Source organism: Nicotiana sylvestris, chromosome 8, assembly GCF_000393655.2.
Source record: "Nicotiana sylvestris chromosome 8, ASM39365v2, whole genome shotgun sequence".
Lineage (NCBI taxonomy): Eukaryota > Viridiplantae > Streptophyta > Magnoliopsida > Solanales > Solanaceae > Nicotiana > Nicotiana sylvestris.
The window spans coordinates 191351827-191371398 of NC_091064.1; the positions used below are offsets into that span (position 1 = coordinate 191351827).

The window sequence follows — 19572 nt, forward strand, 5'->3', positions numbered from 1 at the left end:
TCAACCATATTTACTCCGTTTTGATATTTTAAATGATATTTTGGGTTGAACATCAAGTTTCATTGTTGCCCGAGTGGCTTAAGAAACTTCTGACTGAGTGAGGCCGATGGCCTGTGTTGTGAGGATATTATGGGATCGGGTTGCGCGCCGCAGCAGTGTTGTACTGATTCATGATTATGAGGCTGAAGGCCTGATTTGTTATGCCACGAGGTGGCTTGTTATAAGGTCGAGAGCCTGTTTGACTATGCCATGAGATGGCTTATTATAGCACTTGGGCTGTAGGAGCCCCTCCAGGAGTTTGTACACCCCAATGAGCGCGGGTACCTAGTGTGAGTGATACAATGTAGCCCGAGGGACTGTTGTTGTTTCATATTATTGCTCGAGGGGCTGTTCTTGATCCATGTTTTGCCCGAGAGGCGGTTTAAGATTCATGTTATGCCCGAGGAGCTTGTTCTGTTGATATTTTCCCGGGGGAGGTGTATGGTACATGTTTTGCCCGAGGGGCTGTTTGCGTTTCTATCATTTTTACTCACTAATTTTATCACTCGTTTGAAATTATTGAAAGTTGTTTGAAAAGGGTTTTACTGAAACTGAGCTTGATTTATGAAGTAAATAATTTCTGTACTGTTTTGGAAATGTACTACATTTGTTGAAGCGTTATGACGTGGTTTACATGTTGTTTTACTGCTCAGCTTTTATTTATTTTTATTACTTACTGAGTCGGCGTACTCACATTACTCTCTACACCTTATGTGCAGATTCAGGTATTTCTGAACCCGGTAGCGGGTGTTGATTTCTTAGTGGCAGAGTCATCGGAGTTAGAAAGGTAGCTGCCCGACGTTCGCAGCCCTGCTCTTCTCCCTCTTCTCTTTCTTAGATTGTTTTTATTATATTTTTAGACTAAATGTTGTATTCAGACCTGAGTAGATACTCGTGACTTGTGACACCCCGATGTTGGGCTTGTGTATTTATTCTGCACTGTTCTTAGACTTACATTATGAGATATTTGACTAATTGAAGGCTTAGAAATGACTTTTATTGAATAATGGTTAAATTTGGGAATTGTGTCTGCTGGCCTAGTTTCACGATAGGCGCCATCACGACCGGATCAGTTTTAGGGTCGTGACATGAACAAGAGAACCAAATCACCCATTTTGAACTCCTTGCGGGCATATTTATTATGAAGATACTTCATCTTGTCCTTATACTAGGACGAACTGGAGTAGGCATGCAATCAGAATTCATCAAATTCATTAAGCTGCTTTACACGAAGATTTGTTGCCACATCCCATTCAAGATTCAGCTTCCTCAAAGCCCATATGGCCTTGTGCTCTAACTCAATCGGTAGATGACAAGCTTTCCCAAACACCAACCGATATAGAGACATACCAATCAGAGTCTTGTAAGCAGTCCTATAAGCCTATAGAGCATCATCTAATTTCTTTGACCAATCGGTCCTATTTGTATTGACCATCTTTGACAATATACTCTTGATTTCCCTGTTTGAGACTTCAACTTGGCCACTCGCCTAAGGATGATAAGGGGTAGAAACTTTGTGATTGACACCATACTTTGCAAGCAAATGTCGAAAGATCTATTGCAAAAATGAGACCCCCCATCACTTATGATTGCTCGAGGAGTGCCAAACCTAGTAAAAATGCTCTTCTTGAGAAATACAACAATACTCCGGGCCTCATTTTTGGGTAAAGCCACGGCCTCAACCCACTTTGAAACATAGTCAACTGCCACTAGAATGTATGTGTTCCCACACGAACTAACAAATGAGCCCATGAAATCAATGCCCTACACATCAAAAATATCAACTTCAAGAATTGTATTGAGAGGCATCTCATCTTTTGTCGAAATTCCACCCGCTCTTTGACATTTGTCACATCTCTTCACAAGTTCACTTGCATCTTTGTACAAAGTTGGCCAGTAAAACCCACAACTAAGAACCTTTGAAGTGGTCCTCACCTCACTGTGATGACCACCATAGGGGGAGGAATGACAAGCCTCTAAGATACTCAATTGCTCCTCCTCCAGAACACACCTTCAGATCATACCATCCGTGCAGATTTTGAACAAGTATGACTCATCCCAATAGAAGTCCAAACTATCTCGTTTGAGATTCTTCCTTTGGTTAGAAGAGAACTCACACAGGATTATACCAGTCACAAGGAAATTAGCAACATCTGCAAACCATGGCATACCATTCACCGACACAGAAAGGAGTTGTTCATCGGGAAATGAATTACTGATTTCTAGGCCATCACGAGGCGTCCCCTCCTCCTCCAAGCAGGAAAAGTGGATCGCCACTTGGTTTTCACTACCCTTCCGGTCCACAATATCCAAATCAAACTCTTGAAGTAACAAGACCCATCACATCAGCCTAGATTTGGAATCCTTCTTCGTCATCAAGTACTGGAGTGCGCCCTAATCTGTATGAACTATAACCTTGGCACCCATGAGATACGACCGAAATTTCTCCATTGTGAACACAATAGCCAAAAGCTCTTTCTCAGTCACTGTATAGTTAACTTGAGCATCATTCATTGTCTTGCTCGCATAATACACCGGATGAAACATTTATTCACTTTTTGACCCAAGACCGCCCCAACCGCAACATCACTCGCGTCACACATAAGCTTGAAAGTCAAGCTCCAATTGGGTGCGGTAATAATTAGAGTGGTGGTCAATTTGTGCTTGAGAAGTTCAAAAGCTTGCATACATCCCTTATTGAACACGAATTAGCATCTTTTTCCAATAACTTGCACAAAGGATTCACTACCTTCGAAAAGTCCTTAATAAATCTCCGGTAGAACCTCGCATGCCCAAGAAAACTTCTAACTCCCTTGACTGAAGTAGGGGGAGGGAGCCTTGAAATCACTTCAATTTTTGCTTTGTCCACCTCTATACCACGCTTTGAAATTTTATGGCCAAGGACTATGCCCTCCTCAACCATGAAGTGACATTTTTCCCAATTAAGCACAAGGTTGGTTTCTTCTCAACGGGCTAACACTCTATCAAGATTTTTCAAACATTCATCAAAAGAGTCACCCATAACACTGAAGTCATCCATGAACACCTCCAAAATATCTTTCACCATATCAATAAAAATGGGCATCATACACCGCTGGAATGTAGCCAGTGCATTACACAACCCAAAAGACATTCTAGAAAAAGCAAAGTTACCATATGGACAAGTGAATATGGTCTTCTCCTGATCTTTCAGAGCAATCAAAAATTGGTTGTACCCAGAATACCCATCCAAGAAATAGTAGAAGGCACGTCCAGCAAGTCTGTCTAGCATCTGATCAAGAAAAGGCAATGGAAAGTGATCCTTGCGGGTCACTTTATTCAATTTGCGGTAATCCATGCACACTCTCCATCCGGTGATAGTCCTGGTAGGAATCAACTCATTTTGCGCATTGGTAACCACGGTCATACTACCCTTCTTCGGCAGACATTGCACCGGCGAAGTCCAAGAGCTATCAGAGATGGGGTACACGGCCCCGACATCCAACCACTTGATCACCTCCTTTTTTACAACTTCTTGCATTGCCTTGTTCAACCTCCTTTGATGTTCCAAGGAGGGCTTTGCATCATCTTCAAGAATAATCTTGTGCATACAAAAGGCGGGGCTTATCCCCCAAAATATCAGTTAAGGTCCATCCAATTGCCTTCTTCCGCTTTTGGAGCACCGCCAATATGGCATCTACCTGCATGTTAGTAAGACAAGAGGAAAGAATAATTGATAAAGTTGAACTAGGGCCTAAGAATTAATACCTGAGGTGTGGAGGCAACATCTTCAACTCCAACACCGGAGGTTCCTCGATTGAGGGCTTTGTTGGTGGATTCTTCCTATTCTCAAGATCCAAAGAGAGTTTCCGAGGCTCATAAGAGTAGGAGCCCATTCCATGTAAGGCATTGACATATTCCACTCGGCCTTCATCCTCATTTAAATCCATATTCACAATACTGCCTCTAGAGGGTCCTCTACATTGGTCATTGCACTAGTATCATCAACTATCACTGCCGTGACAAAATCCACAAAAGAGCACACTTCAGAACTGTTGGGCTGCTTCGTTGCTTGCACACATGAAAGACCACTTTCTTATCACCCACCCGGAAGGTGAGTTCCCCTGCTTCCACATCAACTGAGGCCTTCCCAATAGCAAGGAAAGGTCTTTCCAATATGATCAAAACCTCATAATCTACCTCACAATCCAAGATCATAAAGTTAGCCGGCAAGATAAATTTGTCCACCCGGACAAGAACAAAATCAATTATAACTAATGGTCTCTTCATAGTTCTATCTGCCATTTGTAACCTCATTGAAATAACCCGAGGTTGCCCAATACCCAAAGTCTTGAAAACTGAGTAGGGCATCAAGTTGATACTTTCCCCCAAATCACATAGAGCTTTTGCAAAGTATGCACTCCTAATGGTGCAAGGAATGGTGAAAGCACCACGATCTTCTAACTTTGGAGCCATTGAGTCCATGGATCTTTTCTTTGTCACCAAATTTTTCATGAATTTAGCATAACCTGGCATTTGTTCTAGAGCCCCCACCAAAGGCACATTAATGGATAAGCTCTTCATCATGTCAATAAATTTCTTAAACCAATTCTTATTTTTCTACTTCGCGAGCCTTTGAGGATAAGGTGGAGGTGGCCTTGGTAAAGGAGCTTTGTCTTTAGGAACAACCACTTCCGGCATGTCTATTACGTGTTCCCTAGACGGGTTCATGTCATTCTGAGTTTCCACCTCGGCATCCTGGATATCAATTCTCACTTCCTCATTCATATTATCATCAATCACATTTTCAAACACCAAAGGGATCTCATCCTCTTGCAACTCACCTTCATCACTCAAAATTTCTTTTTGTTTGGAGGCATTCACATCACCGCCTCGTCCACTTCTTGTGGTTACCGCCATTACATGCCCAAAATTGTTCCCACCCTTTGGGTTGACTACCGTACCACTAGGTAGAGCCCCCTTAGGGCGAGTATTCAAGGATTGTGATATTTGGCCTAATTGAACCTCCAAGTTTCTGATTGAAGTATTATGGGATGCTAACTAGGCATCAGAGTCAGCGTTCTTTTTCATCATCTGTTCAAACATCATTTCAATTCTCCACATTTCATTATTGGAAGAACTAGGACCTTGGGATGGAAATGGGGGTGGATTGTTCGGTTGTTGATACATTGGGGGCCTTTGAAAGCCTTGCCCCCGATTTTCTTGGTTGCCATTATCCCAACCTCCCTGATTATTGTTTCCACCTCTGTTGTTATTATTGCCACTCTAATTACCCTGGTTGTTCTGATTATCGCTCTAGTTGCCCCAATTTGCATTTTGGTTGTTGTTACCCCAATTACTATTCCCTTCTTGTTGATTTCCCTAATTGCCTTGGGGTCTCCATTGTTGTTGATTGGAAGAATTGCCCCTTTGGCCCTGATAATTGTTTACATATTGCACTTCTTCATTCTGCCCATCATAACCATCATCATGGAATCCACCACTATCATTGTCATATTGATCCGAACTCCCTTGGTTTTGTTGACCTCTTTGTCTTCTTTTGTTTACTAACATGTTGACACCTTCCATAGCATTTACCTGTTGTGGATTTTGAACCTGCTGTAACTGTGCCTTTGCTAGCTGGTTTATTGTTGTTGTCAGCTCTGCTATTGCCTGTCCATGATCATGGAGCTCTTTGTACAGGTGAATGACCGTGGGGTCACCCTCTGGCACATTGGCTCTACTTTGCCAAGTGGAGGATGTGTCAACCATCTCATCAAAAATGTCACAAGCCTCATCATAAGGCAGCTTCATGAAATTACCCCCCAACAAATTGGTTCACTATGCACTGATTTGTTGTGTTAATGCCCCGGTAGAATGTTTGTTGTATCATTGCCTCAGTCATATCATTGTTGGGACATTCCTTTACCATGGTTCGATATCTCTCCCATATCTCATGCAATGGTTCGTTGGGCTCCTACTTGAAAGATAAGATCTCATCCCCCTATGTTACCATATGTCCCGGCAAGAAAAACTTATCAATGAATTTATCCGCTAACTCATCCCAAGTAGTGATAGAATGGTTGAGAAGCCTTTCAAGATAGTCCAAAGCCTTCCCTCTAAGTGAGAAATGGAATAATCTCAACCGAAGTGCATCCTCTGACACATTTATTTGCTTGCTCCCCCAGCAGGTATCCACGAAGCCCTTAAGATGTTTGTAAGCGTCACATTTGTAATTTGAAAATTGCCCACCCGGATCCGGGGTGAGACAATTGCACTAGCATATCCTTGGTTGGGAAGAACTCAAGGAGCCACTCTTGGAGGTGGCGGGAGAGGGTCTAGAACATTATCATTGGCCTGGCGGCCTCTCCTTTGTCCTTGAGGTACTATAGGAACCTCATAATCAATACTGTTATCTACCTCCTCCCTCGGTGGAAGGTCTCTAAGAGGTGCATTGTTTGCCGCAATTTTGTACCTGAGTTTGCGACACACACAAATTAGTAACACAGAAGGAAAGAAAAACAGTACACAAAACTATTTGGATAGATAGCCAAAACCGTTAGCTCCCCAGCAACGACGCCAAAAAGTGATCGGTGCCAACCCTACACCACCACAAAGTTGTGAGAGCGGTCAAAGAAGCTTTTACCCGAGATGGTCAGGATAGAATCCACAGGGAGCTAGAATTGGAAATTGGATTCCTATCTAAACTAGTAGTGCGTAGTGCTCTTAATTACACTTCCAATCATAATTGTTGTTTGTTACTTCTAATTTTATGCTAATAGTATGCTAAATGAGATTAAGAGAGAATGCTTGTAAGGTTTTCTAAATAGTTATAGAGGCACTAGGGAAGTGATTTTCTCCTAGGTGAATACTTGATGGGTTCTAAAGCCTAAGGCGAAGATGTTATGTTGGGGATTGCGATATAGCCAATGCACGGAACTACTCACTTTATACCTCTCGGTATCTTGAGTGACTTTGGCCTAATTGACTTTCTCAAGACCAATTAGGTGTCAAATTTGTGCATGCAATATAGACTCAAGTCGGGTATTACTATCTCTAGGTTTAACCGTTTAATTGGGGCTATCAATCTCTTGATTACACCCTAATTCCTTATTGGACTGATTTTCCTAGACTCAAGCTCTCTTTCTCAAGAAGTGCCCAAGTCAAATAGGCACAAATTAGTGTTTGCAACCACTAATTCAACATAGAAAATACAATTCAGTGCAAATATCAACTACCCATAAACATCTAAGCCTTTGAACAAAAGACCCATCAAATACCCACTGTAGGGTTGAGTCACAACCCTAGCTAATGGGTCTACATACTCATATTAATGGAAGAAATCAGAAAATTAGATGAAGAATAACCCATAATTTATGATTACAAACTAAGAGATTGAACATTAAGTATTAATCTAGCTACAAATTACTCAAAATAGAACAAAATAGCCGTTCACGTGCTCTGGACTCTAACTGATTACAAAAAATACCCTAAAAATGTGAAAAGATAGTATTTATACTAGGCCAAATTTTCTGGACAAAAATACCCCTGACGGAGGTACTGCAGTTCGCATAAAATGCACTGCGGACCGCAATGAGGCTTTTGGCTTGACTTGTCATTCTCTGAATCTGGCCACCGCGGCCGCCGCAGTGGCTTCACTGCGGTCTGCACAAAATGCTCCGCGGACCGCGCTGGCTTCAATCGCCCAAACTCCCAACTCTCTAAATTTCCTTTCTGCGGACTGTATAAAATGGAGTGCGGCCGCGAGAAATCCTCCGCTACTGCACTTCTTGAAGCTCCAAAAGTGCACCTCTCTGAACTCCTCCACTGCGGACCGCACTAAGTGGTCTGCGGCCACGGTGGGTTTGTTGCAGCTGTAGTTGATTTTATGCTGCAATAGGGCCTTGACTTGTTCTTGGTACTTGTGCACGTTTCACTCTTTTTTGAGTTGGTTTTGACTACTTATCATTTTTTTTACCAAACCCTGCAAACAAGTACACCATATAAGGCTTTGGGACTAATTGTGTACATTTTTAATCAAAAATCAAGTAAAAAGGAGTGTAAAATGAACTAGAATCCCTAGTCATCAGTACTCAACCTAGGTAATATATTTTTCTTTCTCAAAATTTTGATTTGTTCCTGTCACTGCTTTTGTATAAATTGTACTTTTTTTAAGGAGCATTTGTAGTACAATATATCTAATTTTCAAAGAAGTATAAAAAAGAAAATAAACAATATTATACCATGTCATAATTACCAATTACCGTTCTACGATAAACATGCAAACTATCCTTGATTACTTATTTTATTTGTCCTCAATCTTAGTAGATAAACTCATAGAATGAAAGAATATCTCATGGTAATAATACAAGTTCTAAAGAGTTATTGTACTTTAATTCACAAATAAAACTCAATACCTAACAATAGTACAATTTATGAAGTACATAATTTCAAAAGTATAAATACAACTACATGCTATTGTATCAAAAATCACGCCACATGTCCAGCCAAACAGAAATTAAAGCAACTTCTGTAATCACAAATAATAGGCAATATCAAAGCTAGAACTTTCAATAAATATAAGACCTCATCGATCATGCATTAGAATACTACCTTCTCTAAAAAAGAGGAAAGTTTTTGCACGCTGGACATGGTCACCATATGTTCCATAATATTAAAAAGAAAATAGCTAAGCTTTAACTTGTAAGTTGTAACTACAGCTTGAAAGTGATGAAATAAACTAAAAGCACAAAAGCAAGCACACCAGTTGATTCAAGAAACTTAACGCAAAAAGAGCTAAGTCTTACCCTCAATAACCATAATGATAAACATAAACGTGGAGAAAAGTAACTTATACCCAAAAAATGTGGAGAACAACATGTTGAGGCCTTGAGGGATAGAAAGAAGTTTACCAAAATAAATAATTCACACCCTTAGCCACTTGAAGTGATGGAGGAGAACCTTTGCATACTCTTCCATGGCCTTAAAAATAATCCTTTTTTGGGGTTTCGTGTAATAGTTTTAATTTGCAAAAATTGAAAGTAATCATCATGGAAGAACATTTTTAATACATACTATATGTATGTTAAAGAATCCATTGATAAATACACAAACTTCACAACTTATGTGCATTCATGTACTGAACTAACAGGAAAACGAAACAACTATCAAGAAGTAACCAAGTAAATTCGTCAGCCAAGCATGCAAGATCAACCCATGACTTGTACTTTTACAAAAATATCTAAATAAAATACAAACTTAAAAAATATTCTAATAAAATTGCATAAAACTGTCAGGTTGAGAACAATAAGAAAGTATGGATGATATAGCATATGTTGATTTAGTACCTAGCTATATGGACACATCAATAAATAATAAGACTAATTAGGCTTAAAAATGGGAGAATCAGAATTCTTAATAAGACAAACAAATACACATTGTATTACCAATTGTCCATAAACAGCGAGTAAAAAGTAAAACAAATAAATTAAGCTACTTCCTTGACTTAGATCTCCTCTTATACATGCCCTTACATCTTTATCCCTCTTGTTTGCTTCTCAAAATTTGTTGGATATCTGTGCTATTTTCTTGTCTTTTCTCCTGGACCATTAATGAGTGATCTTGAGGTGTCACATCATCACCTCGCCATAAAAGGATCACTCCTCGGCCGACAAGCTTAGATTTCTCAAAATTGCAACTCGCAAAGTCCTCCCATCGAGCCCGTTCAAAGACAACCCCGATGGGCGGAGGGACTAACTGTATTGATCAAAATCTGTTGGAGTAATCTTTTCTAAGAGATGGTAATTAAGAGATGATTAGGCCGAGTTCACGCTTAAGTAATAACATATTGGCGAGCTGAGCAGTTAAGGCCGAAGTCGAGCACTCATACCGGTCCAAACAACTAGTTTAGTAATAAGATATTCTAAAGGAATAATCTAAAGAATATTTTTTGCACTTGTACTTTCAGTTAAGTGGGGAAAATGTCCCATATAAGTAGGAATAGAGAGAGAAGAGAAGGGTATGTAATATTCTATATGATAAGCTCTCTCTAGAAAAGTTGACTCTCAAGTAACTACAAACATTGTCTTTACAAGATTCGATCTGTTGTTGGTCCCAAGATTTCCTACATCAGATCCGAGAAAGCTTTCTATATTCCCACGTTAGATTGCCTTACATCATTGTCAGAGAGAGAATCACCTACCTCATTGTGAATCATTCTCTCTATTTACGTTTATTGACATTTATCATATTTATTGCTTGCCATTATTCCGCCATTCACTCATAACAATATTATTAAAGACCCCCTTGGTATTTAATAGCCTTGAATGCGGTTTTATATAATTGACGTCTGTTAATCTCAGATCTAGAATTTATTATATTTAACTAGGATTTGCCCATTATTATTTTATTCAATTAGTTTAACAAAAATACTTAACACTTTTTGGTCAAACAATTTGGCGCCGTCTGTGGGGATCGAACATTTTTTAGCCTTGAATGGCGCATGTTCCCAATACGTTACGTTATTTCCCGCACTTCTTCTGTTTCGAAACTAATGAGGCAGTGTTTGTCTTTCTCGAGGGTGCCGTATTCATATAAATAGGGATGGACATTCCTTACTTGAGCTGCTGCATTTCTTAAGCTTTTGAAACCCCAAGCTTCTCTTTCTTCTTCTTTAAATTTCTTGCACCTGCATTTTCTTAAGCTTTTAAACTCATTGTCATCTCTTTCACCTTTGTATTTCCTTTTCATACACATAATCAGAAAAATGGCTAGTGCATCGTCTAATCTTGAGGGAGCCAATGATCCTATAGCGTTGGCTGGGGACATACCTTCTAATGAAGAAGGAACAACCATGGTAGAAGATGAGAATTTCCCCATTGCGGATGAGATAATTCCACATTCGGGGAGGGTCAGATCAGACTTCATGAACCGTCTTGATGACGATCCTGAGCCCATCATTTCTAAGATAGATACGGCGGCGCTTGTTGCTTTTAGGGCTAAATGGCGAATTTCGGACCATGTTGAACTCATTCCTGCTGGTAGCGATGTAGTGCAGATACATCGCCCCGTGTACTACGCATTCTATGCGTACCCGTTTGTTTTTGGCTATACACTTCCTCTTCCTTCCTTAGTGGAAGACTTCTACCGTTACTATGTATATGTCCGGCTCAGCTCTCCCTGTACATATACAAGCTTTTCCTTATGCTTATCAAGTACGTGGAGCTGGCCAACTAGGGGATTTCTCTTCATCATCTGCTTCACCTCTTTGTCCCAAGTTTTCACAGGGGTATGATGATACACCTTCACCACCGTAGGACAAAGGGATTGGTGGTGAAGATAGACGATAAAACTAATCACCGCTTTTGGGCCACATTCTTATACGTGAGGATGGAGCATGTTGTGTCGAACCCTAGCGGATTCCCCGAGGAGTGGAACTTTCCTCGTAAGTGTTTCTCCCAAATGGTTGTTTATCGTTTCATTTTGGCGATCTGATCATTCTCCCTCTTTTTTTTTCTTTTTTTTTGTAGCCGAGAGGGACCCTCCTTCGCTAGTCACCGATATGAGCGACTGGGTGGGTTATATTTTGCCACATACTGAGGGGATTCGTGAGTGGCCGTAGTTTAATGAGAGGTTTGGGCGCAGAGCTGTGGTCGGTAAGTCACTTTGCTTTGATCTTAGTAATTTTGACCTTCATATCGTCCTTTATTTACTTTTGTTTTTACTTGTCTTTATTTGTTAGTAGGTCGAAGGGCTTCGAAGAGGGAAATGGCTCCTACTCTTGCTTTTCGCAAGTCAAGTACTTCGATCAGTCATATACTTGTTGTGGCTGCAAGCGAGCCTACTAAGACCACTGTCACCCCTCGGACCCTAGCCTCGAGTGGGCCTAGCCGCCAAGCTGCTGCCCCATTAGCGGAGATTCCGCCTTCTGCAATGTTTCATTTGGTGGATGAGTCAGACTAGGGAAAAAACGAATAAGCTCTACTGAAAAGGCGAAGGATAGAGGAGCGATCGAGGATGAGGAACCTGCGGGGTTGAACCCCGAGCTGACCATGACCGAGCTGGGGGACGGTATGGATTTGGAAGTAGAGACCGTGCTTCCTTCGGACGTAGAGATCACCTCCGTGGATGAAGGGGAGCGACCAAAAGCGGATGTGATCATTCCGAGGAGTGACCCATCAACGTTAGGGAAGGCCATCGTTCCCTCTTTGGATGAGAAGAGGGCGAAAAGAGTGGTCGTAGATGATTACGAATTCGGCTCTGATGTCGATCCTGAAGAGGTGAGAATATTCAACAAAGGGCTTACCTTGGTGGACATAAGAATAGATGGATCCTCTCGCTCGATCGTAATCCCTTTGGATTGTGATTTGATGGAGGATACGGTGAGCATGGTCCCTTACTTTGCCCCACTTTGCTCTGCCATCGATAACAGGACTCTTTAGGTTCTCAAGGATTTCGACATGTCACTGGGTATATGCCCGATGGCTTTGAGGGTGAGTTTCCTTCCTCATTATTTCTGCATTTCGCGTCTTTTTCCTCTTTCTATCTTTATTGATTTTTGGCTCTTTCTTTTTTCTTTATGTTTTTTTTCTTTTTCTTTTTCCTCTCCATTCTTTTTCATACTTTCATTTTAGAGATCGAGAGCGCCCGTCTGGACGAGAAGCGAAAGGTTGTTTTTTCAGAAAATGGTTTCAAAGTACCTCCGGTATCGTGATAAATACCGCGAGATGCGTGCACGGTTAAGAGTAGGTGGTAACCTCCAATCTCTTAGGGAGGAGTTGGACTAGAAGGACGAGGAGCTTGTGCGAACTATTGGCAGATGTAGTGAGCTCGACACATTTGTTTGCTTGCTCCCCCAGCAGGTATCCACGAAGCCCTTAAGATGTTTGTAAGCATCACATTTGTAATTTGAAAATTGCCCGCCCGGATCCGGGGTGGGACAATTGCACTAGCATATCCTAGGTTGGGAAGCACTCAAGGAGCCACTCTTGGAGGTGGCGGGAGAGGGTCTGGAACATTATCATTGGCCTAACGGCCTCTCCTTTGTCCTTGAGGTACTATAGGAACCTCATCATCAATACTGTCATATACCTCCTCCCTCAGTGGAAGGTCTCTAAGAGGTGCGTTGTTTGCCGCAATTTTGTACCTAAGTTTGCAACATACACAAATTAGTAACACAAAAGGAAAGAAAAACAGTACACAAAACTATTTGGATAGATAGCCAAAACCGTTAGCTCCCCAGCAATGGTGCCAAAAAGTGATCGGTGCCAACCCTACACCACCACAAAGTGGTGAGAGCGGTCAAAGCAGCTTTTACCCGAGATGGGCAGGATCGAATCCACATGGAGCTAGAATTGGAAATTGGATTCCTATCTAAACTAGTAGTGCATAGTGCTTTTAATTACACTTCCAATCATAATTGTTGTTTGTTACTTCTAATTTTATGCTAATAGTATGCTAAATGAGACTAAGAGAGAATACTTGTAAGGTTTTCTAAATAGTTATACAGGCACTAGGGAAGTGATTTTCTCCTATGTGAATACTTGATGGGTTCTAAAGCCTAAGGCAAAGATGTTATGTTGGGGATTGCGATATAGCCAATGCACGGAACTACTCACTCTATACCTCTCGGTATCTTGAGTGACTTTGGCCTAATTGACTTTCTCAAGACCAATTAGGTGTCAAATTTGTGCATGCAATATAGACTCAAGTCGGGTATTACTATCTCTAGGTTTAATCGTTTAATTGGGGCTATCAATCTCTTGATTACACCCCAATTCCTTATTGAACTGATTTTCCTAGACTCAAGCTCTCTTTCTCAAGAAGAGCCCAAGTCAAATAGGCACAAATTAGTGTTTGCAACACTAATTCAAGATAGAAAATACAATTCAGTGCAAATATCAACTACCCATAAACATCTAAGCCTTTGAACAAAAGACCCATCAAATACCCACTATAGGGTTGAGTCACAACCCTAACTAATGGGTCTAGCTACTCATAATAATGGAAGAAATCAGAAAATTAGATGAAGAATAACCCATAAATTATGACTACAAATTAAGAGATTGAAGATTCAGTGTTAATCTAGCTACATATTACTCAAAATAGAACAAAAAAGTCGTTCACGTGCTCTGGACTCTAACTGATTACAAAAAATACCCTAAAAATGTGAAAAGAAAGTATTTATACTAGGCCAAATTTTCTGGACCAAAATACCCTTGACGGAGGTACTGCGGTCCACATAAAATGTACCGCGGACCGCAATGAGGCTTTTGGCTTGACTTGTCATTCTCTAAATCTGGCCACCGCGGCCGTCGCAGTGGCTTCATTGCGGTCTGCACAAAATGCTCCGCGGACCGCGCTGGCTTCAATCGCCCAAACTCCCAACTCTCTAAATTCCCTCTATACGGACTGCATAAAATGGATTGCGGCCGTGAAAAATCCTCCGCTACTGCACTTCTTGAAGCTCCGAAAGTGCACCTCTCTGAACTCCTCCACTGCGGACCACACTAATTGGTCTGTGGCCACGGTGGGTCTGATGTAGCTGTAGTTGATTTTATGCTGCAGTAGTGCCTTGACTTATTCTTGGTACTTGTGCACGTTTCACTCTTTTTTGAGCTGGTTTTGACTACTTATCATTTTTTTGACCAGATCCTGCAAACAAGTACACCATATAAGGCTTTGGGACTAATTGTATACATTTTTAATCAAAAATCAAGTAAAAAGGAGTGTAAAATGAACTAGAATCCCTAGTTATCAGTACTCAACCTAGGTAATATATTTTTCTTTCTCAAAATTTTGATTTGTTCCTGTCACTGCTTTTGTATAAATTGTACTTTTTTTAAGGAGCATTTGTAGTACAATATATCTAATTTTCAAAGAAGTATAAAAAAGAAAATAAAAAATGTTATACCATGTCATAATTACCAATTACCGTTCTACAATAAACATGCAAACTATCCTTGATTACTTATTTTATTTGTCCGCAATCTTAGTAGATAAACTCATAGAATGAAAGAATATCTCATGGTAATAATACAACGTTCTAAAGAGTTATTGTACTTTAATTCACAAATAAAACTCAATACCTAACAATAGTACAATTTATGAAGTACATAATTTCAAAAGTATAAATACTACTACATGCTATTGTATCAAAAATCACGCCACATGTCTAGCCAAGCAGAAATTAAAGCAACTTCTGTAATCACAAATAATAGGCAATATCAAAGCTAGAACTTTCAATAAATATAAGATCTCATTGATCATGCATTAGAATGCTACCTTCTCTAAAAAAGAGGAAAGTTTTTGCACGCTGGACATGGTCACCATATGTTCCATAATATTAAAAAGAAAATAGCTAAGCTTTAACTTGTAAGTTGTAACTACAGCTTGAAAGTGATGAAATAAATTAAAAGCACAAAAGCAAGCACACCAGTTGATTCAAGAAACTTAACGCAAAAAGAGCTAAGTCTTACCCTCAATAACCATAATGATAAACATAAACATGGAGAAAAGTAACTTATACCCAAAAAAAGTGGAGAACAACATGTTGAGGCCTTGAGGGATAGAAAGAAGTTTACCAAAATAAATAATTCACACCCTTAGCCACTTGAAGTGATGGAGGAGAACCTTTGCATACTCTTCCATGGCCTTAAAAATAATCCTTTTTGGGAGTTTCCTGTAATAGTTTTAATTTGCAAAAATTGAAAGTAATCATCATGGAAGAACATTTTTAATACATACTATATGTACTTGAATGGCGCATGTTCCCAATACGTTACGTTATTTCCCGCACTTCTTCTGTTTCGAAACTAATGAGGCAGTGTTTGTCTTTCTTGATCAGGGTGCCGTATTCATATAAATAGGGATGGACATTCCTTACTTGAGCTGCTGCATTTCTTAAGCTTTTGAAACCCCAAGCTTCTCTTTCTTCTTCTTTAAATTTCTTGCACCTGCATTTTCTTAAGCTTTTAAAACCTCATTGTCATATCTTTCACCTTTGTATTTCCTTTTCATACACATAATCAGAAAAATGGCTAGTGCATCGTCTAATCTTGAGGGAGCCAATGATCCTATAGCGTTGGATGGGGACATACCTTCTAATGAAGAAGGAACAACCATGGTAGAAGATGAGAATTTCCCCACTGTGGATGAGATAATTCCACATTCGGGGAGGGTAAGATCAAACTTCATGAACCGACCTGATGACGATCCTGAGCCCGTCGTTTCTGAGATAGATGCGGCGGTGCTTGTTGCTTTTAGGGCTAAATGGCGAATTTTGGACCATGTCGAACTCATTCCTACTGGTAGCGATGTAGTGCAGATACATCGCTCCGTGTACTACGCATTCTATGCGTACCCATTTGTTTTTGGCTATACACTTCCTCTTCCTTCCTTGGCGGAAAACTTTTGCCGTTACTATGGTGTATGTCCGACTCAGCTCTCCCTGTACATATACAAGCTTTTCCTTATGCTTATCAAGTATGCGGAGCTGGCCAACTAGGGGATTTCTCTTCATCATCTGCTTCACCTCTTCGTCCCAAGTTTTTACAGGGGTACGATGATACACCTTCACCACCGTAGGACAAAGGAATTGGTGTCGAAGATAGACGATAAAACGAATCACCGCTTTTGGGCCATATTCTTATACGTGAGGACGAAGCATGTTGTGTCAAACCCTAGCGGATTCCCCGAGGAGTGGAACTTTGCTCGTAAGTGTTTCTCCCAAATTGTTGTTTATCGTTTCTTTTTGGCGATCTGATCATTCTCCCTCTTTTATTTTTCTTTTTTTTTGTATCCGAGAGGGACCCTCCTTCGCTAGTCACCGACATGAGCGACTGGGTGGGTTATATTTTGCCTTATACGGAGGGGATTCGTGAATGGATGTAGTTTAATGAGAGGTTTGGGCGCAGACCTGTGGCCGGTAAGTCACTTTGCTTTGATCTTAGTATATTTGACCTTCATATCGTCCTTTATTTCCTTTTGTTTTTACTTGTCTTTATTTGTTAGTAGGTCAAAGGGCTTCGAAGAGGGAAAGGGCTCCCACTCTTGATTTTCGTAAGTCAAGTATTTCTATCGGGCATATACTTGTTGTGGCTGCAAGCGAGCCTACTAAGACCACTGTCACCCCTCGGACCCTAGCCGCCAAGCTGCTGCCCCGTTACCGGAGATTTCGCCTTCTACAGTATTTCATTTGGTGGATGATTCAGACTAGGGAAAAACGAATAAGCTCTGCTGAAAAGGCGAAGGATAGAGGTTGATAGAGGAGCGATCGAGGATGAGGAACCTGCGAGGTTGAACCCCGAGCTGACCATGACCGAGCTGGGGGGCGGTATGGATTTGGAAGTAGAGACTGTGCTTCCTTCGGACGTAGAGATCACCTCCGTGGATGAAGGGGAGCGACCAAAAGCGGATGTGATCATTCCGAGGAGTGACCCATCAACGTCAGGCAAGGCCAACGTTCCCTCTTCGGCTGAGAAGAGGGCAAAAAGAGTGGTCGTAGATGATTACGAATTCGGATCTGATGTCGATCCTGAGGAGGTGAGAATATTCAACAAAGGGCTTACCTGGGTGGACATAAGAACGGATGGATCCTCTCGCTCGATCGTAATCCCTTTGGATTGTGATTTGATGGAGGATACGGTGAGCATGGTCCCTTCCTTTGCCCCACTTTGCTCTGCTATCGATAACAGACTCTTTAGGTGCTCAAGAATTTCGACTTGTCACTGGGTATATGCCCGATGGTTCTGAGGGTGAGTTTTCTTCCTCATTATTTCAGCATTTCGCGTCCTTTTCCTCTTTCTATCTTTACTGATTTTTGGCTCTTTCTTTTTCTTTATGTTTTTTTTCTTTTTCTTTTTCCTCTCCCTTCTTTTTCATACTTTCATTTTGGAGATCGAGAGCGCCCGTCTGGAGGAGAAGCGGAAGGTTGTTTTTCAGAAAATGGTTTCAAAGTACCTCCGGTATCGTGATAAATACCGCGAGATGCGTGCACGGTTAAGAGTAGGTAGTAACCTCGAATCTCTTAGGGAGGAGTTGGACTAGAAGGACGGGGAGCTTGTGAGAACTATTGGCAGATGTAGTGAGCTCGAGGGGTTGCTTAGGGCCAAGGATGATGAGCTTGAAGTGAGCAAGGGGGTCGTGGCCGATTGTGTCGAACTTCAAGCACAGGTGGCGTCTCTGCGAGCCGAGCTTGAGAAAAGCTCAATTAGAGTTGCTGGCTCAAGTGGTGAGTTGATTATGAAAGCATCAGAGTTGGAGGGGACCGAGGAGGACCGGGTAGCGGCTTTGGCAAAGGTAGCGACATTAGAGGACTCTACCCGCGTCCTCAGGTTTGAACGTGCAACTGATGCGGAAACGACCGCGCTAAGGGAGGCGCAACTTGATAAGAGAATTGGTGGGCTTGAGAAAGATTTCTTGAGCCTAAGTGAGCAAGTTGCCGCTCTTGAGGCTGAGAAGGAACGATTGTGATTGTAGGGTTAAAGTTGGCACTTAAGTACAGAGCATGTCGAGTAATCCTCGAATCAACTCGCAACTCGTCGTCAACCAAGTTACAGAGACTTTCTAAATTAAGGAGCAACAACTACAGAAGTACCAGTCCAAAATTTCCAAACTATTACCCGAGTTCGACGAATACCATCTCGATCAAATACCCCGAGCGCAGAACATCGAAGCAGACAACCTCGCTAAACTGGTAGCGGCCACCAAAAGTATAACCAGAGAGGGGGACATGGTCACTCTCCTCCATTCATCAATAGATCAGATCGAGGTACGAACTATAAACCTGACTTGGGACTGGCGCAATCGTATTATTCATACTTGCAGGATAGAGTGTTGCCACCTGATAAAAAAGAAGCCAAGAAGCATCAAATGCAGGTGGCCGTGTACAACATTGTCAATAACAACTTGTAGAAAAGAATGTTTGGCGGTCCCCTAGCAAAGTGCTTAGGACCTAATCAAATGCTACGCGTCCTCGATGAAGTACACAAAGGCCATTGCGGAGCTCACACCGGCAATTGAGCTCTCATCAGATGCCTCTGAGCAGGATACTATTGACCCAAGATGAAAAATAAGGCCGCCGACTTTGTTAGAAGGTGCGAGCAATGCCAAAAATATGCCCTCATGATTCACCAAGCGGGCGAACACTCCACTCAGTCACCTCGCCCTGGCCTTTTATCAAATGGGGAATGGACATCGTCGGACCCCTCTTAGCGGGACAAGGTAATGTACGATTTCTTTTAGTTTCAACTGACTATTTCTCCAAGTGGGTAGAAGCAGGTGCTTCGCCCAAATACGCGAACAAGAAGTAATCACATTCATATGGAGAAACATTATATGCTACTTCGATATCCCCAAAGAGACCATTTGTGACAACGGACCCAGTTAACTGGGAAAAAGACTGTCGAGTTCTTCGAAAAATGGCACATCAAAGAATACTCTCCACACCATATCATCTTGCGGGAAACGGTCAGGCGGAGTCCTCCAACAAAACAATATTGAACATCATGATAAAGAAGCTCGAGAATGCTAAGGGATTGTGGCCGGAATTACTGC

The 19572-nt window shown here is 41.4% G+C and overlaps 1 protein-coding gene across 1 annotated transcript; it reads right to left on the reverse strand.

Moving 5' to 3' along the window:
• Positions 1 to 3608: 3608 nt before the first annotated feature.
• On the reverse strand, positions 3609 to 4554 carry LOC138876170 (uncharacterized). Its single transcript, XM_070155073.1, has 2 exons — positions 4126 to 4554; positions 3609 to 3719 (listed from the first exon to the last, which is right to left on the reverse strand). Exons 1-2 carry the CDS (start codon positions 4552 to 4554, stop codon positions 3609 to 3611), a joined length of 540 nt encoding a protein of 179 aa, XP_070011174.1.
• Between the last annotated feature and the right edge of the window lie 15018 nt (positions 4555 to 19572).